Source organism: Petaurus breviceps, unplaced genomic scaffold (genome assembly GCF_028583685.1).
Source record: "Petaurus breviceps papuanus isolate PSGF00001 unplaced genomic scaffold, PetGlider_PUasm1.0 177, whole genome shotgun sequence".
Taxonomy (NCBI): Eukaryota; Metazoa; Chordata; class Mammalia; order Diprotodontia; family Petauridae; genus Petaurus; species Petaurus breviceps.
The window spans coordinates 140,636-168,536 of record NW_027185776.1 but is presented as its reverse complement, the minus strand read 5'-3'; the positions used below and the strand labels follow the sequence as shown (position 1 = coordinate 168,536).

Here is a 27,901-nt window from a genome sequence, read left to right as displayed (position 1 = left end):
CTAGGTATTCTACGTATCTCTAGGTAATGTAGGTATTCATGGATGGACTATGTCTGTGTTTTTCTGTCTGTCTCTGTCTTTCTCTTTCAAAATTGTTTCTCTGAGCTGCAAATCTCATGATACCAGTCAAATCCCATATAAGATGATAGCCAGAAATGCTAGTGCTGTCTTCTTGTCGTCGTTGTAGAGTTGCTTCAGCCGGGTTTTCTTGGCACAGATACTGAAATGGTTTGCCATTTCCTTCTCCATCTCATTTTATATGTGAGGAAAGTGAGGCAAATAGGATTAAGTGACTTGCCTATGGTCACAGAGCTGGTAAGTGTCTAAGGCCAGATTTGAACTCAGGAAGGTGGGTCTTCCTGACTCCAGGCCCAGTGCTCTATCCACTGCACCACCTAGCTGCCCAGTGTCATTTTAGTCAGGCCTGGCTTCCAGGAAGATGAAGGTAATATTTTGGATTTGCTTGCCCTGGTTGGACCAATCCAGAATGTTATGTTCCTTTTTGATTAAGTGCTACTTTGTAGGAATGGCATTGATTAGCTGGATAAAGTCCAGAGGAAAATTACTAGGAAAAGCTTGAAGATTTTAAGCTCATCCAAGGAACTGGGGATTCAAGGAGAGCAGATGGAGGTATTCAAGTATTTTGTGGAAAAAGGAATTAGAACTATTCTGTTTGACTTCAATCAGTCCATAAACATTTTTCAAGTGCTTCCTATGTTCTGGGCACTGTGCTGAACACCAGGGATAAAAAGAAAGGTGAAAGAGAGTCCCTGCCCTTGGAGAGCTCCCAGCCTAATGGGGGACAGGTCAACCACCATGAACAGAGAAGATCTATGCAGGATAAATCGGAAATAATCAACAGAAGGAAGCCACTGGGATGAAGAAGGGATAAGCAGCTTCAGGGAGCAGAGATGTGAGCAGTGGGGAGAGTGGCAGATTGATTAATGAAAAAACTTGGAATAGTGCCATGCCAATGGTGGTATGGGCATATCATAGGATCACAAACTTTTCTAGCTGGAAGGGACCTTTAGAGGTTCTTGAGTCCAAACTCCTCATTTTACCCTTAGGAAACTGAAGCCCAAAGAGGTCAAGTGACATACTCAGAATCATTCAGCTAGTATTATCTAATGTAGTATTTGGACCCAGGTCTTTCTGACTTCATATCCTACTGTTACACACTACACCCTACAGCATGATGGCTTGTTGATTGTAGTTTCCTATCCCTAGAGGTCTTCAAAGAGAGCCCTTGGGCAGTGTGTAGAAGGGATTCTCATTCAAATAATAGTTTTAGACTAAGAGTAGATAGCCTCTACTGTCCCTTCTGACTCAGATTTAGCAGCCCCATGTTCTTTATCTATTGCATTTGTGCTCTGTGATCCTATGCTTACTGGCCTGTTTCTTTTCAGGATAGTTGTCTTTTCACGTGTTGTGTGTTTCATCTCCCAGACTCTGCAAGCAGCTTTGATTCTTCCCCATCCCTTCTGTGGTGGAAGTGAACTGTCTTCTCAGTGTCAACAGCCATCCCAAAATTTGGGAGCGAGGAGTAGCCCCATCTTCTTCCTCTTCCCTACCGCCTCCTGTGAGCATCTACTTCTTCCTCTTTGGGGTCTCTTTGCCTAGAAGTATTAGCCACAAACAGATATGATCCCTGAAAATTCCAGTGTTTAACAGGAGGTTATCATCTCTCCTTGGATGCATGCAGGTTGTCTCATACTCCAGATATTAAAGGCACCAGATACCTCATCTGAATTCCTATTCATATATTTCTAGGACTTAAGAGGTTATCTGGGTATAAATTAGTCCTGTAATTTTACAGAAAAGTAAACTAAGGTCCAGAGAAGGAAAGTAACTTGCCCAGGGTCATACAACCAGTTAGTAACTAGACAGGTTCCTCTGATTCCTGCCTTCTCTTCCAACCTCGCTCCTTTCGCCTGTATAGTACCACCATTCTTCTCATCACCCAGGCTTGGCATTTCTGGGCTGTTACTTTGAGGGTCTCTCTGTCAAAGAAAAGTATAATATTGTGGGTGATGATCTCATTTGTCAGAGCAGGCTTGGAAAGCAAGTGAGTGTTGTTCTGTTCTTAGATTATATAAGCTGTAGACCCTTCACCCCATATAGTTCTCCTGGGAATGCTTACCATTGTTTACAAAGTTTTATTGAAAGAATGTGGATGGCTCCTTACTCAGGATATTGTTCTCTCTTCCTTTCCACTCCTATAGAGGGTTGTACACTATGTTAAGTGTGTGCTTCAGACCCATTCCTCAAGTGAAACTACTCTCTGCTAGGTTTCCAATGATCTCTTGACTACTAAATTTAAATAATATATGAAAAGTACTTTGCAAACCCGAAATCTCAGTATAAATGTCTAATATTATTATTGTTGAAATTCAGTGGTCTTTTACTCTGTTTTGCTTTCCTTCCACTTCTGGCATGGCAAATCATTCTCTTCTCTCAGAAAGTCTCCCTTGGCCTCTGTGACATTATCCTCTCTTAGTTCTCCTTCTGTCTAATAATTCTCTGTATCTTTTGCTCAATCATCTCTTTCCTCCCACTTACTAAGTGTGGGTATCCCCCAAGGCTCTGTCCTTGACCTTCTCTCTATTCTCTTACTTAATGATCTTATGGTTAATATTAGTTCAGTTGTCATCTCTATGCAGATGACTCCCGAATCTATACCGTTATCTCTTCCACATTGGGGGAAGGGGTGCCTAAGTGTTAGGGACACAGCACCCTGAAATCTAGAAAATCCACATAAAATTTTTTGGCCCTCCTTTTGTACCAGAGAAGAAGTCTGAATTATTATGGTATTAAGAGATAAAATATTGATATTATACAATACCATACATATATTTTATGCATTTCTGAGTTTCTAAATTTTTTTCTGTGTTGTCTGCAACTTCTTCAAAACTCCCCCAAAATTTCCATTTAATTTCTTATGCCAACCTGCAGTATATTGAAACTGCAGTTGGAAAAGTCTCAATGTGGAGGGGATGACTGTATAGATTTAGGACCTTAAATCTCTCTCCTAAATTCCAGTCTGACATTTCCAGTTGCATGTTAGACATCTCTTCTGGATATCCCATAGGCTTCACAAACTTAACATGTCCAATAGCACCAACCACCAATGCCATTCATCCTCTGAACTTACCTATTAATTACTCAGTTATACCTTTGGAATCTTATTTAATTCTTCCCTAGATCTTCCCCTCCACCCTCTGGTCAAATCAGTGACCAAATCTTGTCATTTATACCTCTACAGCATCTCATCCATTTATCTCCTCTCTGTTCATTCAACCAACATCTTTAATCAAGCTCTGTCACTGCCTCTTTCCTGGGCTTCTGCAGTGGACTCCCAATTGATGTCCCAGCTTCCAGTCCTTCCTGTTTCCAATCCATTTTCAACACCTCTCTGACCACTTCACCACAGTTCAGATCTCCCATGGTTCCCTGTTTTCTTTAGGATATAAAATGAAATCCTCTACTTAAAGTGCTTCAATTTGATTCTATCGCCTGTGCGTTTTCCATGGGTATCATACTTAAGTTCATATCAGTCCCTTTCATATATTCTCCATTCCAGTCAAACTGACTTAATAGATTCCTTCAGTGCTCATCTTGTGCATTGCCTGGGGGGCCATCTCCAGTCATCCTGATCTTGTCACCGGACCCAGATGGCTCCTAAGGAGAAAGCGAGGCTGGTGACCTTGCACAGCCCTCCCCCACTTAAATCCAAGTCACTTGCGAGTCATGGCATCACCCCCCTGATGTCATGGTTCTCTTCCAGAATGAAGGACAAACAGCAACAGTACATACCACCTCTGTGTGAGCTCTGTTCTGAATTCACAAGCCTGTTTTTAGTACCCTCTCCTTGAAAGTACTTTGAAAACACAGTATGTTTGCTCACATCTGTACTGTTGTACTTACACAATAGAATGTAAGCTACCTGAGGTGAAGGACTATTTTGTTGGTGTTTTTGTTTTACCTTAATACCTTCCACCATCTAGTACAGACCTTGACATAATAAATGTTTGTTGCTGAATTGAATCGACAATTCAGGACAAATTTATCTCTCCCATTGGTGAAGTAACTTAAATTGTGTACCTGATAGGTAAGCTTTTTTTTTTTCTAATATAAAGAGGCAGGATTCCCCTAATTACCAGAATTATATTTTTTAAAAATTACCAGAAAAGTGACTTTTTTTTTTTTTAAAAGACTTGGCCTCTCTCTCATTCAGGCTTAGAAATTCAGTCGCAAATTCCAGTAGTAAAAGGTACTGAAGCTTTAACTTGCTCTGTTTTTCTAACCTGAGCTGTTTTGCCTTGCCCCTCCATAGGTAGCCTGGTATCCCTCTTCTCCCCAGGGTTCACAATACTGGTGCCAGACTTAGTATAGACACCCAGCTGATTTTAGCCCAACTGTAGCTCAGTACTCAGAAATTCAGCAATCCCCCAATCTCAGCCTCTACCGGCATATGCTGTTATGCTTGGTACCTGCGCCAAGGTACCTGGCACAGCAATGGCTTCTAAAAGAATGTTGGCATCCTTAAATTCTGCTGCATTTTGTCTTATATATCTGAATCACTCAGAAATCATCTTGATGTTTACAAATTGAGAATATGTAAAACAAAAACGTGTTGATTGCACAGGCCATATTCTATTTGCCATATTTTTTCTTCTCCAGGACTTAGGCAGAGTCTTGCACATAGTAGGGACTTACTACCTTAGTAAAGCACCTTTGCTTACTTAGTAAATATATATTGAACAAAGGAATGAATGAACAGAATCTGTCTGCCTTCTCTTTTCTATCTCTCTAATGTCACTTCCTCTTTGGAAAAGTCAGAATAAAGCAGCATTCTGAATGATCTGATAGGGAAGTGGCCTCTCTGTATTCTGAGGAAATATAAGATGATACTTCAATTAACAAGTCCTTGGGGATAGCAATGTTTTAAAGAAACACATGCAACCCAAATGATAAACAACTTTGTAAATCACAGGAAGCAATGTTGGTAGTAGAGAAATTGATGTTTACTATTTTCTAATAAGAAGTAGATTGTAAAATTGGTTGTTTGCTAGGGTAGTTAAGAGTCAACAAGAATTCACTAAGCTCCTGCTAGGCTAAGTTCTAGGAAGACAAAGAAAGGCCAAAGTCCCTTGCTCTCAAGGACCTCACAGTCCAATGGGAGAGATGGCATGCAAACAGCTGTAGACAAACAAGATATAGGCAGAATCAGTTGAAGATAGTCTCCGTGGGAAGGCACTTAGATTAAGAAAGTTGGTAAAGACTTCCTACAGAAGGGTAAGATTTTGAGATCATATAAAACCATTGTATGCCTTTTAATTCTTTTTTCTTTGAACCTCAAATGTTTGGAGAGCTGGAGTCAGGTGGAAGAGAAATATGTTTCCTGATTTGCAGCCCGCAGCTATAAGAGCCACAGTAGGTCCATCTGTTGTTAGTGCAAACCTTGGCTCCCTTCTTTGGCTCGCAGGCCTGTTTGTGGAGCGGAGGAAGCACTAAGGGCAGAGGAGGCAGTAAAAACCACCACACAGTCTATCAGATGTATTTTTATCTGCACTGCAGTATACTGATAATGGAAACAATGCTTCATTGAGAGCCAGATCTCCTGACTCCAGCACTTAAACTAGTTGTGTAATGTTGGGCAAACGACTTTGCCCACTTTCCCCATCTTCTACAGGAATCCTTTCTGAACCCCTCTTAATTGTAGTGCCCTCCCTCTCTTTCTTACTTCCTCTTCTCCTCTCTATAGCTTGCTTGTACATACTTGTTTGCTTGTTGTCTCCCCCATTTAGATTGCGACCTCCTCGAGGGCAGCACTGGCTTTCGCCTTTCTTTGTATCCCTAGCGCTTAGCACAGTGCCTGACACGTGATGGACATTTAGTAAATATTTATTGACTGACTAACTATAAAACAAGAATACACATTACAATAGTTTTCTAACCCTCCAAAACACTAGAAAAACTGCCATTATTTTATTGTTTTCATTTCATACGCTTTTTGAAAATATGCTCATTGTTTAAAAAATTCTCATTGACACATGTTTTGTTTCCTGGCATGTTTTATGTAATTTTAACATTTGAGGATCTTTTTTTGTATATTAAGTACCCTTTTAAGTCTGAGTGCATACTACCTACATGGCCTTGCGTGGACTTTTTTTAGGAGGGTTAAAATGGAGGAGTCCATAAGGTTAGCTAAAACACATAAGGAAAACTGGGACCATGTCCAGGTCAGTCACATAGTCAGTAAGAGACCTGAGACTCAAACTCAGATCTTCTGATTCCCAGGCCAGCATTCTGTGTATACGCTATACCATGTTGCCCTATTAAGTTACCATCTGACCACTGTTTCTGGTTTTAAAAAAGAGAGGAAATGTTCCGCTATACGTCTCTCATACTAAAAGTCTGTTTATCCTATGGATGTCTTTTTTTTTCTCTTTTGGAGAGGGAAGGCAGGGTAATTAGGGTTAAGTGACTTTCCCAAGGTCACACAGATAGTAAGTGTCAGGAGTCTGAGGCCAGATTGGAGCTCAGGTTCTCCTGACTCAGTTCATGGTGCCACGTAGCCGTCTTGTTCCTCATATACACGTCTGACTTGCTGGCCTCTTGTTCCATCCAACATGTGTACGTATGTGCACACATATTTAGATTTATGTGTTTGTATACAAGTATACGCACACACACACAGAGGCTGACGACATTCTGTCGCTCACCGTATTCGTGGGCAGAACCACTTTGCACAGCGTTTCAGTTTTGATAAAGCAGTGTTTTTGGCCGAGTGCTTTATGAAATTCACCTAAACCCATTCCTTGACTCAAAAGCCTTCTTCATTCCCCATTTAAGTCTCAGTATTTATCAAAACCATTTTGGTATAATTTTTTTTTTATTCCTGTCCGGACCTGTGATTTCATGAAGCTAGGAAATTCTCAGTGAGGAAACCTCCTTTACCCATACAGGTCAGCTCCTGTCCTGTACATGGTAGTGATGAGTGCCTGTGATACACAAAGGTTAAGTGATTCGCCAAGATTTCTTATGGATTATAAGTGGGACTTGAACCTCAGTCTTCCTGACTTAGACACTCTCAGTTCATTCTAGTGCACTTCATCTCATTACTTATTTTAAAATAGGGTAAACAAAAGTAGGGGGGAGAAGGGTGTGAGATGGGGGATGATAGAAAGGAGGACAGACTGGCGGAGGGGGTAGAGTTAGAAACAAACACTTTTCAAAAGGGACAGGGTCAAAGAAGAAAATAAAATAAATGAGGGGCAGCATAGGATGGAGGGAAATGTAGTTAGTCTTTCACAGTATGACTACTATGGAAATGTTTTGTATAACTACACATGTCTAACCTATATTGGATTGCTTGTCTTCCCAATGGGAGTGTGTGAGGAGGGAAGAAGGGAGAGAATCTGGAACTCAAAGTTTTAAAAGCAACTGTTTAAAAAATTGTTTTTACATGCAAATGAGAGATAAGATATACAGGCATTGGGGTATAGAAATCCATCTTGCACTACAAGAAAGTAAAGGGGAAGAGGATGAAAGATGGGGAGGATGGGGAGGGCGGGGATATAAGAGAGGGCAGACTGGGGGAAGGGGTAATCAGTATGTTGCTGTCTTGGGGTGAGGGTAGGGAAGAGATGGGGAGAAAATTTGAAAATCTTAGGGAAATGAATGTTGAAAACTAAAAATAAATAAATTCTAGATACAGAAAAAAAGAAAAAATAAGGTAAATATTCAGCTATTAAAAGCAGCTGGAGTTTCTGTGAAATCTTTCTGTTTTTCTCCTTTTCCCCCCATCTGTCTTCTGAAACTATGGTTCTGTGTACATCTTTTAAATCTAGTGGAGAAGATAGAATTGCAGTACTTTAATGCATGAAATTGATAAGACACACTGCATCCCAAAAGTCTTGGTTATATTAATAATATTATTAAGTAATATAAAGCTGCTATTAAAGATTGGAACATCACTAAGACTTATGGGACAGCCCATAAAAGAGACTAGGAACTAAAGCCATGAAACCAAAAAAAAAATCCAGTAATTGGCATAAAAGGAAAAATAGGTTAAAAGAAAGTAATAATAAGTTCCCATGAGCGTAAAATACTGTAATTCAAAGAAAGAGTCAGAGAATACACACAAACACACTGAGGTTAGTGAAAGGCAAAAGCTAGTTTTAATGAGAGATGGGTGGACTTACCTTGAGTAATAAGGAATGCAGAGTTAAGAAAGACTTCTTATGGCTTCTTTAGGATTTTTGTGTGCAAATAATAATGCTGGTAAGTGACTAAGTGCAAATAAAATAAACTTGATGCTCATTTCTTATTCTGTTTTAGCACATCAGGTCCACCCATCTGGCCGGGAAGCACCTTTTTCAAGAGAAATGGAGCCCTTCTACAAGGTAGGCCCCCAGCTGTCATTTATTTTTCCTACCATTGTTCCTTAATTGTAGCAAAGATGAATTTTTCTCACAATGGATGTCCTCATTCTGGAAAATGAGGAGTTCTGTGGGTTGGATCATTTTATTTCCTTCTATTTGTTTTCTCCTTCAGTCTCTTGGAAATGATGAATTACTAGTTTGAGATGATAGAAATACATGTCTCCATCTTGTCATTTCTTGGGATGTTGCCTTGCTAGTTATAAGTTCCAGCTGTGTTTGGCTTTCTTGGTGGAATTGGGATTGTGTGGTCTTCATGGAGTGATAGCAGCAGAAACAAGATCAGTAAAGTCAGCTCCTTTATGAAGGTTCCCCTTTTTGCTTTTTCATATGTCTGTGCTATTTAGCAAGCTGTGATGGCATTCAGGGACTTATTGGTATATTTTAACAGTGTTCGGTTTATCTTCAGACTTGACAAAGTAGTTTTCCAAAAGTGAATTATTTACTTTGTTTGTTCTTCCCTCTACCCCAACCCCATTCCAGGAATATGGAACCTCACTCTTCAGCTGCCTTCCCCCAGAACTTTGCTCACACCCTCAGGGAATGTAAATTCCCTTTACCATCTGCTTAAAGAAAACTAAGTTGTATGGGCAAATATTCACCTAAATCCCAAATTGAAAAAGTTTGGGGGAACCAATATTTAAGGTCATCCATACCATTTGCGTGGATGGTTGGAAGCTGGTGGTGTACCAAGAACAGCTTAGTCTTCTCTCTAACATCTCTTCACTAGCTGGGATTCGGAATTGTGGCATCTATCAATACTTTTCTTCTATCAAAATTTTTGATTGATAGCTTTTCTGAGTGGGAGATGAGGAGTTTGAGTTAGTAGTCATACTTTTAAGTCGCTTTTCCCTAAAAGGTGCAGGCCTAACACCACTCTTCTGTGTAGGGAGTGTAATAACAACTTCCAGAAATACATTTTACCTTAAGATTGTAAAAGCAGCTCACATAGTGTGTGCAATTGAATGACCTTGTTGTTGTGCTATAGGCTGAATAATTTGGTGTCTGCATTATCAGGAGGCTATGAAATCAGTGAACTTTGGAGTTCCTTTGCTTTTCTTCTCTATACCAGCTGGCTTTCAGCAGGTAGGTTCCATTAACGCTAATCTTAATGACCATATTATGTCTCCAAAATGTTGGCAGGAGAATGAAAGCCTCTGTTGATAGCTCTATCTGTAATCAGTGAGCACATTTTTTTAAGGGTCCATTTTTTATGTAGCCAATCGAAATAGAAAGCAGTAAGAAATTAAGCCTCAGTCTTTCTTGTTAATTTCAAGGGATTGTTACAATTTTTACTCCAATATTTGAACTTCTGATCAAAGTAATTTCCACAGAATTTATAGAGTGGTCAATTCTCAGATCATTTTGTCCTGTACTAAGAGGATGGATGGGTTCTTATTAAGTTCTGATGCATTCAGTAAGAGGATAACCTGGCAGAAGAGATAGGGTTCTCAGTGTGGAAGTTCTGAGCTCAAATAACACTTCTGATTGCAGCTATGTGACCACCAGCAAATCACTTTACCTCTCAGTATGCCAGGCAGTTATATGATGGTACCTGTAGTTCCATACATGATAAAATCATAGATCCAGACCCTTAAGATTTAGATGTGATTGCTCAAAACATACCAAAATTTTATTTTGATTGTCATCCAGGCTGTTGACCTTCCCTTCAAGGTCTGTTTTGTGAAATCCTGTTGTCACGATAATATAGTTTTCTCCTATCCCTCACCCCCATCTTTTTTTGTCTCTTCCCACCCTGTTAGCCATAGATCCTGAAAACCAAACCTCTTTAGCTACTCATTGAATTCAGAACCATTCATTGGAAACAATGTGGTATGAAACCCTTAGTTTGGCAGCTAAAGACCTGAGTTCAGATGATTTTCTGTGCTACTCTCCAACCTTTTGACCTTGGGTTTCTCCCAATTGAATATCAGTTTCCTTATCTATAAAATGAGGGGGACGGGGTACATGGTTATAAGATCATAGACCATTTTGTCCAACACCCTCATTTACCCAATAAGGAAACAGAAACCCAGGTAGGTTAAGCGATCTCTGTCGAGGCTTATACATAGGGAGTAAGCATCAGAGACCCTGTATATGAACAAAGTTCTCTGACTCCAAAGCACTTTTCTTTCAGCCCTAAATACTGTAGACATCATCTATTCTTTTTTGTACATTTGGAAATTATATAGATTTGGGGTGAAAAGGTGGGGTTGCTAAGTAAAGCAGGTGCATACTTGTTAACTTTAGTTTTTCATTATAGGTTTCCTTTACTTTCTTCAAAAAAATAATGTTTTCCAACAGTGGATGGTTTTAATTGAGTAACCTACTTCTGTAGTTCTTTAATAATTTTATTGTGGCTAGATATTTTTTAGGGCTGTATGTGACACAAACCAACTAATTTTTTTCCCTTTAGAAAATTCCGAAGCACTTTTTGGATATTAATGTTGATAATAATAATATATTATTTATAATTTATATGCTCATTTTACATAATACTTTAAATTTTATAAGGTACTCTCTTTACAATAGCCTTTTGATGATACCATCACTGCCCATATATTACAAATGAAGACTTGGAAATATGGAAAGATAGAAGAGTGTTCAAATGATGCCAGTAATAAATTAAGAAAATGGAAAAATCTAGAATTTCTGTGTCTTTCTCTTTCCTCTTCCTATGAAGAATTTCCCTGACATATTCATGTATGTATATGTATACAGTATTTTTTTTTAATCAAGTAAACCCAAGTTGAGTTCAAGTGGTATTGGAGTTGAATGAGAGATTGAACCAAAGATTGTACTTAGTTTAAGATAATAAAGATCTGTGATAGTGGCAAAAGTATGACTAGAGTGCAGATGTTTTCCATCTGTCCTGGGAAGACAAGAAGAGGGAAGGAGGTTTTGATTTGCAGCCTGAGGGATTTAAGTTAGATGCAAGGAAGAATTTCTGACAGTGATGTGATTGCTTTTACACATCTGGAAGTGTTTCCTGGGGGAGATTAAGGAATCTTCTTGTTGAGGGAATGAATGTTTCTAAACAAGATAGATTCTCATTTATTCATGAATTAATGAATGAAAAAACTAATTAAAGACTTGTTTATTGTATAAAAACACTGTATGAAGTTCTGGATATACAAATCAAAAAGTAGGGCACTCATAGCTCTTGAGGAAGTCACATTCTAATAGAGGGAGCCAACTTGTGGAAGAGGGCAGATGGAAAGGCCCAGTCATACATAGGGTGCTGTAGAACGGCAAATGGTAAAAAGCCCCATGGTTCAGATAGCAAGTTTGAATGGAGTATAGAAAGGACAAAAGGCTACACAGTTCAGTCATAATTTCTTTTGTGTCATGAGTGATAAAACCATATCCGATTTTTATGTTAAACCATTTGGCAGCGCCCAGGGACTTCAGTGGTGAGAACTTTCTTTTCTGGTTCTATTTCAAGTAACTGTCTAGGAGGAGATGGGGGTAGTAGGGTGCTGTGTCCACTCTGTCTCCCCTGGGGCTGCACTTCTGAACAATAGGAGAGATTGTGGGTGGGGGGAACAAAGGGACAGATGGGTTGGAGGCAGCATCAGTGGACTGGGGACTGCGGCTGCTTCAGGTTCTTGTGTACCAATCCTGGGTGACACTGTCCATTAGAGCCTCCTGGGGGTGGGAGGCTAGTAATGGTGCCTTCCTCCATGTTCATGCTACTCCCTATCCTTTGCTCAGGTTCCACTGAACAAGCAATTTACTGAATTCATGTTACATACCTTGCTAAGTGACTGGGAGTGACAAGATTGATGTCTAGGTGTATGTATCCAGCCCCACCTCCTGTACTTTACGTATTTGTTACACAATCTCCCCCCCCCCCCCAGTGGAGTAGGTATGAAGGGATAGGGGTAGAAGGAGAGAGACAGACAGACAGAAAGGGGGAGAGGGAGTCCATAGAGCATCTTCATTTCATGAAGTAGGGTGTTGAATCAGCTTCCATGGAAAATTGGTGCTCAAGACAGTGCCCCTACTGTACGAGATGCTGAGTCATCAAAGAAAGATGAAGTTATGTTCCACTTGTGGTGCTTACCAAAGGAGGAAGTTGTAATAATATGGTTTAGGTATTAACCCTTCATGAACCAGAGTACCACAAGCCCTGAGTATTTTGGTCAGTCTGGGTTTTATTGTATATCCAAAGAGAGGATAGCAGCAGACCTTCCTAACAAAATAAAGCACACAGTAATGTTTTATAAATCTTTGTCTTTTTGTCCAATTTTTATTAACTATGTGCAGAGTGATGTGATGAGAACTGGGAAGGCAATGTATACAGCAACAACAACTTTATAGAACATAAACAACTTGAGAAGACTTAATAATGGTGCTCAATGCAGTGACCAGCTACAAATCCAGAGGATAACATACTGTGTTAGCCCACATCTTGGCAAAGGTGATAGACCCATGATGCAAAATAAGACATGCAGTTGTGAGAACAGCTAATGTGCAAACTTGTTTTGCCTGACTATGCGTATTTGTTACAATTATTTTTTCTAGTGGGGTGGGTGTGAGGGGATAGACAAGAGTCCACTGGGCATCTTTTAAAAAAAAATTGCGGAAGAGAACAGAAGGAAGACAAGGGAAAAATCACAGACAAGTAGAATAGCTTTAAAAGTTACATGTTAGACTTACTATACATTTAAAAGAAAAGCAAATTATGCGTACTAGACATCTACAGTTTCATGTATATCTCTTCTTATACTGTGTATATGGGAACGCCCATTTTAGATGGGGAAGGAAAGGAAATGAGCATTTATATAGCACAGAATATGTGCCAGTCACTGTGCTAAATGTTTTACTGATATTCTTTCATTTGATCGTTCCAACAACCCTGTGAGGTAGGTACTAGTATTATCCCTATTTTACAGATGAGGAAACTGAGGCAGACAGATTAAGTGACTTGTCTGGTGTCACATAGCTAGTAAGTGTCTGAGTGTGGATCTGAACTCAGTTCTTCTTATGTCTAGACCCAGTGTTCTATTCACTATGCCTCCTTAGCTGCCCCTACTTAATTTAACTAATTTACTATTTAAGTTCAAAACTAAAAAAAAAATCCTTGGTAATAGCAGACAGTAGGAAGAGACTTGGTTTGGATTATTCAAGGCACAGAACCAGACATGTCATCAATCTAGGGAATTCCCAGAGTGAAAATTCACTGATGCTATATAGTAAGTTTTGAAAAATTGCTGATAGCTTACCAAAGTCAAACTGCTACTATGTGTCATTATCTTTCTACTTTGTGTCTCTCTTCTAAAAACATTTACATATTGTCTCTGCCATTTAGGTCAATTGGGTGGCTTAGTGGATGGAGTGCTGGGCTCAGAATCAGGAGGATCCGAGTCCAAAATATTTATTAGCTGTGTGACCCTGGGCATGTCACTTAACCCTGTTGCCTCATTTTTTAATCTGTAAAATAAACTGTAGAAGGAAATGACAAACCCCTCCAGCATCTCTGCTGAGAAATCCCCAAACAAGGTCATAAAGGGTTGGACATGTTTCAGCAACTAAACAACAACTCTGCCATTAGAATACAAACCCCTAGGTAGCACAGCGAGTAAGAGCACCGGCTCCAGTGTTGAGAAGACCTGGAGATCGAATCCCGGGCTTAGATCGAAACCCCACTTAGCACCCACCCAGAAACACCTGGCCATGTAACCTTGAGCAAGTTACTTAACCCCAGTTGCTTAGGGGTGGCCAAACCCGGGCTCAGATACTCAGCACCACACCCAGAAATAACTGGCCGTGTAACCTTGAGCAAGTTACTTAACCCCGATTGCTTTAAAAAAAAAAAAAAAGAATACAAACTCCTGGAGGACAGGGACTGTGTTGGCCCTTTTTTGTACTTTCAGAGCTTAGCACAATGCTGGACACATTGTAAATGCTTAATAAATACTTGGTGATTAGTTCCAGACTTTAAGGCCAGCCCTCTATCTACTACACTGACTTTCAAGGCACAGATGATTGACAGAATTAACAAATTAGCCAATTAAAGTATTTATAATTCCACTTAAGCTTCTTATTAGTGTCAGGATAATAGCCAGCAATACATTTACTGCATAGTAGAATAATGCATGCAGGCTAACAGAATGGGGTAAAACTGAAGAGAATAAGCCGTGTATATAGTACTTACTGTATACAGCTAGGTGGCGCCATAGTGAGTAGAGTCCCTGGAATTGAAGTCTCATCTTCCTGAGTTCAAATCTGGCTTCAGGCTCTTACTAGCCATGTGATTCTGGGCAAGTCACTTAACCCTGTTTACCTCATCAGTAAAATGAACTGGAGAAGGAAATGCAAAACCACTCCAATATCTTTACCAAGAAAATCCCAAATGGGGTCATGAAGAGTCAGAAACAACTGAAGAATGACTGAACAAGTGGAAAGAGGAGGGACTGCCCCCTTTCTTCTAGTAGAAGGGAAGCTTCTTGAGGACAGGATCTGCTTCACTTTTTTTCTTTTTATCTCCAGCTCCTAGCACATGCCTTTCACATTGCAGGATTAAGTTGAATTAAAGGATTCACAGAAACTGCAATTAGAATCCAAGCTACAGATGTATTTGTACATTGTGAATTGGTACTCTTTCCTATTTTAGGGAATGTTAATGAGGCATCTTCATATGATGGTAGGAACACTGGTTTTAATACTTTGTCGCCAGTGACCTGTTTGTTCTTCAGCTTATCAGTTGACCTTTTAGTTTCGAAACCTCCTGGACTTGATCTCTTCTCTAAAAAATCAGATTCTCTGTGATATTGCTTTTAAAATTACTAATAGAGCACTGGCCCTGGAGTCAGGAGGACCTGAGTTCAAATGTGGCCTCAGACACTTAATACAAAAAACTAGCCATGTGACCTTGGGCAAGTCACTTAACCCCAAAATGCCCTACCTTGGCTTCTCCAAAAAAAATTACTTTATATAACTAAATTAATATTATAACAGTTACATTTTATTCTTTTTTTCCCAAGTAGGAGCTGCACTTTCATGGCAGAAACTGTTTATTTCTTTTCCACCCTTACTAATGAACCCATTCCCAATGCCTCTCTTAGTATGAACATAATAGTTGCTCAGTAAATGTGACTTAATGATTGAAATATCTTCTGAATAAATAGGAGTTGGCTGAACCAGCTCTACCAAAAACCCAAAGTTGAGAGTAGTAATCCAAACAGTAGACAACACAATCAGTATTGGAACTGATCTTGACTAGTTGAAATGATGGGCTTAAACCAGCAAGATGACATTTTAACAGGGATGAATGTAAAGTCCTATGGTTGGGCTCAAAAAATTAATTGTGCCAATACAGGATGGGGAAGACCTGGCTTAGCAATAAGCAGTCTGGAGTTTTAAGTCATTAGGTTACCAGGGTGACTTAAAAAGTCATTTTAGGTTATGTTAATAGAATTATGATGATCACACAAATCCTGACAAGTAATAGTTCAGCTGTAGTTATCTCTGGTCAGAAAGTTTAATGAAAAGAACATTGGTTGGTGTTGAGTCTAAAATATCAAGGACCTGAGCTGTCCAGGAGGTGAGAGAGAGGGTCTGTCACTTTTCTCAAGATGTGGGCTAACATGATATCTTATCATCCTCAGGCTTTAGCAAGATCACGTTGACATCTGGGTCAAGGATGGCCTGGAGAGGGGAGAAGCTTGTGGCAGACCAACCAGCAGGCTGTTAGAATTGTCCTGGAGTCTTTTTTCTAATCCCTGGGGGTAAGGGTGTGACAAACTTTTGAGCACCTATCTGCCTTATACAGAATTCTCAGGCACTATGCCTTTGTCCCTACCAACTCCAGAGTACATTTACACAGGGCCTACTTTCGTGCACCACACCCTATTTGGTCACAAGTTTAGGCCTTTAAGAACCCTTCAAATTAGGAACAACTCTCCCTCTTGCCCTCCTTAATCCCGATTTCTCCTATTGTGGGACATTTGTAAGTGTGTATATGTAATCTCAACAAAGAATACAACTCATTCATCTTGTTGAATTTGAGATAAATTGAAAGGAGGCAATCTCCCTACAGTTTGACCCACTAAAGTTTTATGTAATCACCGAGTGAATTTTGTGAGTTCATTAAAAAAAGTAAAACCAAATAAATACAATGATGAAATGCATTTACACTAGAGTGAAAAGCTAGAGGGGTAGTAGTAAAGGAGAGAACTTTCAGTTCATTCTCTAGCTCTTTAACCAGTTGGGAGTCTGACCTTTGCCAAATCACTGTGTACCTCTGCTTGCTGTCTCCACAGGAAGATAATAGATCAGAGTACAAGTTCAGCACAATCCTGTTCTTGTGAACAATGACACTTGGTCATTGACACAGCTCAGATACACAGTTGTGGTTCTTAATCTTGTTTTCAAACTCTGCTCAGGAGGCCATAAGGTGGCACTTTGGCAAGTATGTTGCGGTATTGTCAACTCTTGATCAGTTTAAAGTCAAATAAAGTTTTTGTTAATTAGTTCAGCACATTTTTATTGTTTATCTGCTGTCTAAAAGGCGTGATGGAGGATATAAAGGTCTAGGGACCCCTGGGCCTTGCCATCCTCTCAGCTACTACTACTGCATGCTCAGGACTGCTAGGGATTTTCCTGTGTCCTACAGATGAATTTCTTTTATGTGTTGTCTGCCTCACTTACATTGTGAACTCTCTCAAAGCAGGAACTAACTTGCTTTTTCACTTTAAATCCCTAGTGCTTGGCACATAAATGCTCCCTCCTTCCTTTTTTTCATCCCTTCCTTCCTTCCTTCCTTCCTTCCTTCCTTCCTTCCTTCCTTCCTTCCTTCCTTCCTTCCTTCCTTCCTTCCTTCCTTCCTTTTTTCCTTCCTTCCTATTCTCAGGAATCTACAGTCTAATTGGGAAAATATGTAAGTACAAGGTAACATTTAATCAGTGCTATTTGAATGCTAAACATTAGTAAGTGTAGGAATTCATTAGAGAGCCCAATCTGGTGTTGGAGTACCTCAATTCCAGTCCCATCTCTCCTCCACCTGCCCTTGGGGAAGTCACTTAACCTAGCAACCTCTGGTTCCACACCTGGAAAATAAAGGGATTAGAGTAAATAATAGATAGTCTATGACTTTGAAGGTAAAACTTTTTTGGGTGGGGAATGATTGTGGCTTGACTTGTCTTTTGTTTTCTGTGCTACCCTTTGAAAAATATCATCCTTCAGTTGTCCTGTTTCAGATTATAGCCTATCCTTGTTTTCTTGACCTGTGGGAATCTTGTCCATGTCTTTCCTAGCGCAGTGATTCGTATATAGCCATGTGGTAGAGGTGATTTGAATTTTGGCCATAACTCAACCTGTCTTCTCAAAATGAATGATTAATTTAAGATATACTAAGGGGGGGGGGTCTGGACTTGTAATTTTATTGTTGTAAAGGATTATTGGCATCAAAATTCCCTTCTCCAATGTAAATTGGCAACTCACTTATAATTTAGAATCTTAGAAGCTTGGAAGGTTAAGTGGCTTTGCCTGCTGTCCTATAACTTCCAGAGAGGGGACTTTAGCACAGATCTTCCTGACTCTAAGGCTGACTTTCTGTAAATTGCTTTACGTGTGTTATTTTATTGAAGTAGCCACCTTTTTTTTTTCTTTTTTTGGCAATTTGGAAAAAAAGTATTTAGAATACTGCTTTTTAAATCTCCCTTCTTTTGCTAAATAAGTATCCTTTCCCCTCCTTTCTTCTGTTTTGGATGGAAATGAAATTAAGACTTCTTAACAGATGTTTAAAATCTTTAAAAGATAGTAAAGAGACAAGGGAGAAAATTAGTAAAATTGTCAATTTCCATAACTCAACAAATTACTTATATTACCTAAGATTCTAGGCAATTCTTTTAAAACTATCATACATACAAGATTAAAAAACAAATAGGCAGGCTGGTTTAGACCAGTGATGTTAAATTCAAATAGGAACTGTGCCACTGTACATAAGGATCCCTGCAGACTGTTTATTGACTTTGAAAACCATGTGTTAACATTATCTATGTTGAATTGTATTTTCATTTATTTTATTAAATATTTTCTAGTTACATTTTACTCTGGTTTAGGCAACCACATTTTTTATTCTTTTGGTGTGGATGGATGGAGAGCTTACTTTGGAGCCAGAAAGACCCAGGACTTGACTAGACAGGCTAGGTTATTTAACCTGTCTGTGCTCTAGGAATTTCTCAGACTATAAATTGCAGAGAACATGCTGACCTATGTTGGTAGAGGGAGTTTCTTCACTTGGGAGTTCCAAAACCACTGAAATCACAGGTCTACTTCCTATCCCTATCCTTTATAAACATTTTTAAAAATTCAATTTAAATCACCCAGAAGAATATATGCTTATAATTTAACTCTCATTTCAAGTTTTCTTTGTTTTTGAAACAGATTAGAGAGCCCAGACCCTGTTTTTTTGCAAAATACATATAATTTTTCAAATGCAAGGGGGGAAATAAGACACTTGGATATTTTGGGGGTAGGGGTATCTTTGTGTGTCTGTGTCTGTGTATATACACAGAGATGTTTTTATATAATTTCTAAGCAAGTTATGAGATAAATTTATTAGGGAGATAAATTGTTTTAGAGCACCTTTCAAGTGAGTTATTCACATTGGAGTGTTATAGGAGAACATTTACTACCTGTAAAGGACTCTGGGTAAGTTTACTGTGATTGTTTAGTTACCTAGACAACTGAAAGGTGTGGCTGACTACTTCATGATAGGTCATGTTATAGTACAAATGGAGGGGTGTATACTATAATTTTGCTTGCAGTTTATTTGACTCTTAGTTCTCAAAAAAAAAAATTACATTGCTTTTTCACAGACCTTCTTGCCTGGCATCTCCTTCCTCCACCCTGGTGTTTAACCTAAATTTCTCCTTCCTTTCACTGGACTTGTGGCATGTTGGCATGGTTTATGGAAAGAACACTGGACTTGGAGTCAGAAAATCTGGATTTGAGACCAGGTTCTGCCTTTTACTTTGGGCAAGACCATGTTTCTTAAAGAAATTTCTCTGTTTCTATATCTGTAACAATGGAGATGGTGCCAGGTGTGGTGGCACATAGGACTTCTGAGCTGCAATGAATGATACTAGTCCCTTATCATAGCTAAGTTCTGTATTAATATGGTGAGCCCCTGAGAGGGGACAGAAAAAGGGGGTGCCGCCAGGTTACCTAAGTGGGGGAAGAGCAATTGACCCAGCCCCAAAATGAAGCAGATCCAAATTCCCATGTGAGTTCAATGGTGGAATCAATTAGCCCATGTCCCTGCATGTCCAGCCTGGGCAAGCTAAGGAAAACTAGCCTTTAAAAAAGAGGGTGAGAGATAATAACATAGCAACTTTCTCAAAGGGTTATTATGAGGGTTGAAAGAAAAAGTACATGTAAACTTTGTCTGTAAGCCTAAGATGATATGTTAGTGGTGGTGGTCGTTATCATGGTGGTATAGGTGTATATACATACTTCAAGAATCCACAATTTGTTTCCAAGTGGTAGCTACTTTTACCCATGCAGAGTTTTTAGCCCCTTTGTCTTAAATAATAGGTTGTCATGAAATATGGCTAGAAAATCAATTCACCACCTAGTGGTTATCCAAGGTATAGCAATGATTCTGGTCCTCCAGTGACTGATTGATGCTTCTGAGTCAGCTAGGTCTTCAAAAAGAAAGACACATATAGCTATGTCTCAGAGATATCTCTGTGAGAACCAATACTTGAAATATGTCCAGCTTGACTTGGACCTGCCAGAACTTCAAATAACTGTCTGTACCTCCCTCTGTGCTACCAGGAGGCATTATATTTTGAGTTTGGCATACGTACTATAACTACTACTAACATTTTCATGGTGCTTTAAGGTTTGAAAAGCTCTTTTTCCATATATTACCTTATTTGAAGCTCTCAATAACCTTGTGAGGTAGGTAATATTATTATCCTCATTTTATAGATCAGGAGGTAGACGGAGGTGTAAGTGACTTGTCCATGGTCACACAGCTCGTAAACATTTGAGGGCAGGATTCAGACTCAGGTCTGAGTACCTCTTAAGTCCATTGTGCCACCCAGCTGACTTAAAACAGTTAGGAGGTTTAATTTACACGTCCCTATTCCCTTTGGGGTTGGGATTGCCTTCCATCTATGATGCTTATCCTATGCATTGACCTAGTTATTTATATATTGTCTCCCTCAGTAAAAGTTTCTCTCTTTGAGGACAGGGGTGGTGCTTTTTGCCTTTCTTGGTTATTATCACCAGTGCTTGGCACATAGTGAGCACTTAATAAATGCCTGGTGACTGACTAAACAAACATGACCTAGCCAGTCTTTCTTTGGGAACTGATTGTGTTATGGGGCATTAACATGAGGATCCTATTCTGTTCACTTGATAAAAATTGTGGCTGGAAGCTAGAAGTGTGTATTGTTTCATGATCATATTTGGTAGTAGAAGTAGAATAATCCAATACTCATTTCATAAGGTGATAGATCTAGAAGTAGAAGGTACCTCACCTGTCCAGTCCAACCCCCTAATTGTACAGGTGAGAAAACTGAGGCTGAGGGAGGTTAAATAATTTGCCTGAGGGTCAGCAAGTCAGTTAACAAGCATCTATTAAGTGCCTGATATGTTCCAGATACTGTGTTAAGAACTGAGGATACAAAGAAAGGAAAAATATTTCCTTCTCTCAAGGAACTCAGTGGCTAATGGGGGAAACAACACTCAAACAACTGTGTACAAATAAGATATATGTGGACAGTTGTGGTGGCACAGTAGATAGAGTGAGGGACCTGGAATCAGGAAGACTCCTCTTCCTGAGTTCAAATTTGGTCTCAGACACTTACTAGCTGTGTGACCCTGGGCAAGTCACTTGACCCTGTTTGCCTCAGTTCCCTCATCTATAAAAATGAACTGGAGAAGAAAATGGTAATGCATTCTGGTATCTTTGCTAAGAAAACTCCAAATGGAGTCACAAAGAGTCAGACACAACTGAAATGACTGAACAAAGAGGAAGATTTTATTTATATATTTGCATGTGTATATACATATATTTATATATACACATAAATACATTTATACACATGCATATATACATACACATACACACATGTTTAGGGGAAATTGGAAATAATCAACAGAAGGAAGGCAATAATAAGAGAAATGGGAAAATTTTAGCTGAGACGTGAAGAAATCATGGTTGGCAGAGATGAAAAGAGGGAGAATTGCAGGCATGGGGGACAGCAACCTGAAATGCCCAGAGTTACAAGATGGAGTGTCTTGTGTTGGAAACCTCAAGGTGGCCACTGTCATTGGATCACAAAGGAATATGGGTTAAAGAAGGTTTGGAAAGGTCAGAGGCCCTATTATGGAGGCTTCTAATAGCAAATAAAAGATTTTTGCCATAGGGATCCAGTAATGGAATCAGAAAGGGGGGGGTGGTAATACTGTTAGAACTGCAATTTTGGAAGATCCATTTAACAGCTGAATAGAGAGGATGAGGCAGGTTCCACCTGGGTCATATGCTTTCAGAAATAGGATTTGAACCCACCTCCTTGGATTCTAGGGACAGTATTCTTTATATTGTAACTTACTGCCTTTCTGATTTCAGTTACAAAAAGTGTTCTCTGACAAGCTTGAAAAGTCTCAAATAGCTGTCCAGTCTGATTCAAAGTCTAAGGAGTTTGTGGTTTGTTTGCTATGTTTTTCAGACTATAAGATACTTTAAGCTATAAGACACATCAAAATTTGGAGATAGAACATTGAGAAAAGAAATGTTTCTTTCCAGAAACCCTCCATATCTTTACAGTAAAAAAATAATTGTAGTTCAGATACATAGAGATAGTAATAATAGCTAGCATTTACATAGCATTCTAAGATTTGCCAAATGCTGTACAAATATTAACTCATTTTTATACTCACAGCAACTTTGGTAAGTGGGTGCTGTTATTATTCCTGTTTCATAAATGAGGAAATTGAGGCAAGCAGATTAAGTGACACACAGTCTGTGTCTGAGGTCACATTTGAACTTAGGTCCTCGTGACTCCAGAGTTCCCTATCCATTGCACCACCTAACTGCCTAGGTGATTTGCCTTCTGTGTGCTCAGCGTTGTCAAAGTTCCAGTTTCTCTGTTATGCCAAGATTCCTAAATGGTTTGACAGGCACATGGGAAAGAATAAAGGATGCGGCCCCCCAGGGTCAGAGTTGGAATCATAGGAGTCAGAGCTGGAAGGAACAGAAGAGCTCATCTGGTTCATTTTACAGTGGAGGAAGCTGAGACCCAGAGAATGGAATGATTTGCTCAGAATCACCCATTGGCAGAGTTGGGACTGAAACTCAGGTCCCTTAACTTAGTTCTTTGAGTACTCTTCCCCTGTGCTCAAAAATTTCATTCCAACTCACCTTTTTTTTTAACCAGTAGACCTGCAATGTGGGTCTCCTCTCATAGATGGCTTCATTTCCTTCTAAGCAAGCAAAACTTAAAAGGTATCAATCATTATAAGACAGATGACTATTTAGACCATTTAAAGTAATTCATAGTCTAATATGGACAGGGTTTCCCAAAAATCTTAGTGCAGTCTTAGTTTGATATATGTGTGTAATACATTAATACATGTATATAGGTATACATTAATACACTATATGTGGTAAATGCTTTCTGAATTTGCTTGTGTTCTTGAATTCTTGAATTTTGCTTGCAAACTCACTCTGGTTTGCCACTCAAACCAAATGATAAAATTTTTAAGTTTTTTTTTATTATTTTGTATTTGACGTGAATATTTTAATTCTTTGTTGATAGTTTTTTTAGTCTCATTAGACATGTTAATTTTAAAAATTAAGTTGCGACCCTAGGAGTGAGATTGAATCTGAAACTGATGCATCTTTGGTTCTGAATTGGATTTCCATTACTCAATTACTCTGCAAATTACATCGATTTAAGATCTGATTATTTTTTTCCTCTAAATAGATTAGGTAATGAGAAAAATGAAAAGGCAACACAGTCTAATGGTAATTTGTGGGCCAAGTGACCTATAATATACCTCTTTCATCTTTCCTTTTTCTTCCTCCCTAACAATAGGACCAGTTACACCTCCCCCCCCCCATCCAAGTTGTTGCAACCTATTTGCTCTTGCCTCTGCATCTTCAAAGGCGCATATGTCCCTGTCGTCATTTTAGATAGGTACAAAGCCTGCAGTATCTTACCAGTTTTCTTTTTTTGCTTTGACCCTATCATATAACTCCCAAACAGCCTGCAGTATGACTTTCTGTATTCTTATAGAGCAGGTGCAAGGTTCCCACTCTCTGCTCTAAGCCCCTTTCAACATACTGATCTCATTCCGTCATTCAACAGAGATTTTTTTTAAAGCAGCTGCTCTGTCCAGAGCGCTGTACTAGGTGCTGAGGGGGAGATTATAGCTTATGTACAAACTATTTTCACATTTCATTTGATCCTCCTAACGACCCTGTGATCCCCCCCTTTCACAGATGTAAAAAAGGAGTCCTGGTAAGTTGTGACTTTAGATCATAGGATGTTGTTGGCATTCTTCTTGTCCAGAGATTCTAATGCTTTTTTGTGGTATGAATTTAGCTATGTGGGGGAATCCTAAAGACCCCTTTTCAGAATAGTGTTTGTTGTCTATGTTCATAATAAAAGGCAATTCTAAATCTCGCTTAGAGGTTAATAGAAATAAAGTAGTCATTTTTTTCTCTTCCAAGTTGCTGGACCTTTTGAAATCTATCCACGGACCCCAGTTTAAAAACCCCTGATCCTAGTCCAAACCACTTAATTTTACAGATGGGAAAACTAGATAATGCCAGAGTTAAAGGGACTGGTCCAAAGTCACACAACTTGTGAGGAAAGTGTTAGTATGAAAATCCTAAGTAGAACCCAGATACTCCAAATGCTATGCCCTTTCCTCTACACCAGATTGATTTGCCCAGAGTCACAAAGTGTATGGTGAAGCCAAGGAAACAGTGAGAAGCACTTGGCTTTAGATTCAGAGGACTAGATTCAAATCATGCTTCTCTCATTTTTGTGACTGCTGCAGCCTTAGGTAAGTCACAGCCTCCCTGAGCTTCAGTTTCTTTTTCTTTTAAAATGAAGAGATTTGCACGGGAGAGCCTCTGAAGTCCCAAATTTGTATCCACTCTCCTATGATTCAAACCCAGGTCTTCTGCCTTTAGAATCAGACTTTTTTTCCCCCTTCTTCCTCATCTCATTCTGGTTTCCCTGACTTCCTTCAAACTTCAATTCCATCTTCTACAGGAAGCCTTTCCCATCCCCCTTAAGGGCCAGAGCTGTCCTGTTGCTGATTGTCTCCAGTTTATCTTGTCTGTGACTTGTTTGTCCATAGTTGTTTACAGATTGTCACCCACATTTGAATGTGAGCTCCTTGAGAACAAGGGTTTTTTGTTTGTATGTTTGTCTGTCGGTCTATCTCTTATATTCTCAGCGCTTAGCACACAGGGTGTCATGTATTTAGACCTTAAATGTTTATTGATCGACTCTTCTGACTTTCTCAATTTAGTAGTGTCTTATCTTCCCCAAAGTGAATGCTACTAATTTCTAATTTTCATCATTACAGACGGGGCAGTGAATAGACTGTTGGACCTGGAGTCAGAAAGACATGAGTTCGAATATTGATCCTAACACTTATTAGAGAATCTAGGTCAATCACTTATCCTCTCCCTGTCTCAGTTTCCTCTTCTGTTAGGTGAGGATAATAGTCCATACCTCCCAAGGTTGTTATTAGGATAAAATGAGGCAATATTTGTAAAATACTTGGCAAAACCTTAAATCTCTACGTGAACGTTAGCTGTGATCTGCCCAAACCACTGTCCCTGACTTCTCCACTCCTAGAACCCTCTGTCCATCTCTTAGTTTGCCCCATTCCCAGGATTCAAAGAGCTCAGACATTGTGACCTCCTCTGGAACACTTTTGTGGACTCACTTGATGAGAAATGATTTTTTTCTCTTTTCACATCCTAAATAAATTGTTTCTGTACATCTGGCTTTGCTTTCCTGTTTGCAGTCCCATGTAACCTGAATGTTACATATCTTGTTTATGTATTTGTTCGGTGTTTGTACAGCCTTTGTGTGCACTTTTCTGTGTAGATATTTTAGATAGGGCTGCAGAGAGCCTGGTAACAGTTTTGTTTTGAGGCCTGAAACTCTAGTGTGGTTTGGGGAGTGCCTGGCTGACTGATGGAGAATATACATTGGGCAGTCTCAAGGTCAGGCAGAAGTGGCAGAAATAAATGTGATACTGTGAAAAGAACAGACTTTGGAGTCAGGACCTGGGTTCAAATTCCCCCTCTGAAGCTGGTACCCATGCAGTGCTGGGCACATCAGGAAACCTCTCTGAGCCTCCGTTTCCCAACTTATAACAATAAGGGATCATCCTGTGGGGTCCTTTCCTGCTCTATCTCAGGCCTGTGCTCCATCCTCTTCCTGGCCTTCTTGATGGAAATTAGTCTAATTTGGTAGACACCAGTTACCACCAGACAACCCTGAGTGGATTGTTTAGGAATATCTGTGTGATAATACCTGTATGAGAGGGCATAAAAGTGATTGGGTATCTTTAACACAACACAACATACCTGAGATAAGGATTCTAAATATGCTCCTTGAAGGAAGTCTGTCAGCAAGCATTTGTTAAGTGCTTACTGTATACCAGGCACAGTGCTAAGTGCTGGAGAGTTGAAGAAAGATAAAAAAGCCTAAAAACAAAACCCTACCCAAAAAAGCCAGTCTGCCCCAGGTTTGTGCTGAAGTCTAGTTCAAATAGTTTCAGTAAATTTTTAGTGTGAGTGTTTACACCTGGGAAATAGGCAAACACTACATATCACTGCTTGATTTGTTTTATTGATTGTCTAGACTTTAATGTTAATAATGCAGATTTAACTAAAAATTGTGTCCTGAGCATAGAAAAGACAGTTGTTAAACATTTACCAGCACTGCCCTACCCTGCTCTGAAGGAGTGTACATTCCAGTAGGGTAGATGTGTTTGTGTGTGTGCATAATAGATGAGATGTCATCTGAAAGGGGAGACATCAGCATAAGGAGAAGGTAGGAAAGGTGTTCTATGGAAGGTGTTCTTTAAGCTTAATCTCAAAGGAAGTAAGGAATAGAAGTAAGAGAGATGTATGGGGAGTAGCCAGTGTGAGAAGGTACAAGAGACCAGGCATGTTCAGGGAATAATCTCTCTTTTTTTCTTTCCCTCTTTGTATCCCTTGTGTCTTGAAAATAGTTTTTACTTAATGTCTGTTAGATTGAATCAAATAAATGTAGCTAAAAGATGGGTACTGGTATCACAAAATAGGAAGTTGTTACTGAAATCTGTACAAATACCTTGCACTGTGATAAAGAAAGACCAAATTCAAGAAGTCAACAAGTCTTTCAAGATAGTAGGACATTAGTGCAAAGATGCATTCCCCAGTAAGGCTGGAGTCCCAAATAAAGCCTTGTAGCAATAGGACTGTTTCTCATGTGGCTTTAGGATTAACATCTGTCTTGAGTCTATCTAGATTTTGACAAAGTTCAATAACTTTGAGGTCCTCTGAGAGCAGGGATCTCAAGTGAATGTAACTGGGCAGACATTTAGTGTGCACCTATTTGTAAAGCACTGTAGTGTGGGAGGCAAGGAGGATATAAAACGTAGATAAGAGAAAAATTCCTGCCCTCATTGCAGGAGAGGGATGGGATATGATTACAGACAAACATAAAAGGCAATATTAGAGAAGTGGGTGTAGGAAAATGCAAACCTAAGTGTGATGTAAGGTCTGAGCAGAGGGAACGGGCTCTGGCCAGTTATCAGACCTCCATCAACAAGTGGCCTTTACCAGTACAAGTATGATTGGATAAATTTCATATGTTGTAGCCTTTAAAGACTGATTTCAGGAACATTAAAAACCAAATGAATCACTAACCCCATTTGGAAGAGGGCTCAGTCTAATACAAATACTGACTTACCTCTGGCCCTAGCTAAACAAATCAAACCAAACACAAACCTATTAGGAGGTATTTGTGAGACTGGTAAGCTCCAGGAACTTTGATTAACTAACTAAATAGCTTGGGAGTCTATGTTACTCAGGTCAGAGTTGACATCCCTGGTAATTTTGAATGGCCCCAAAGTGGTTCTCCAAATTTGGGCAGATTTCCTCATAGCTGGCAGTCCTTGATTCTAACCTCCCTTATATATGTACATCAACCTCAGCTGAGTAGCCACAGAAACTTCTCTTTCCTGCCAGCTCTCACCTTTAGAAATGCCCTCCCCACTCCCTTCCCTTTTGTCATTGTAGAACCTATTTGAAGAGAACCATGATCAGGGATCATTTCCTTGATGCCATGGTCCTTTGAAAAGGAAGGACAAACACAGTGTGCCAAGCTGCATGAATGGGGACCCCGCTAGTTGGGTAACTCAGCTCATTCTCTCTGTCTCTCTCATTCTCTCTCTCTCTCTCTCTCTCTCTCTCT

The 27,901-nt window shown here is 39.5% G+C and overlaps 1 protein-coding gene across 12 annotated transcripts in view; it reads left to right on the top strand.

Annotated features, from left to right (window-relative positions):
• Positions 1 to 27,901, top strand: part of FOXN3 (forkhead box N3) — a 526,046-nt gene that overhangs the window by 371,877 nt on the left and 126,268 nt on the right. For all 12 annotated transcript variants that reach the window (XM_069085960.1, XM_069085967.1, XM_069085958.1 and 9 more), the window contains one exon: positions 8,344 to 8,408. In XM_069085960.1, the coding sequence (XP_068942061.1) occupies positions 8,344 to 8,408 (65 nt within the window). The remainder of the gene's footprint in view (positions 1 to 8,343; positions 8,409 to 27,901) is intronic.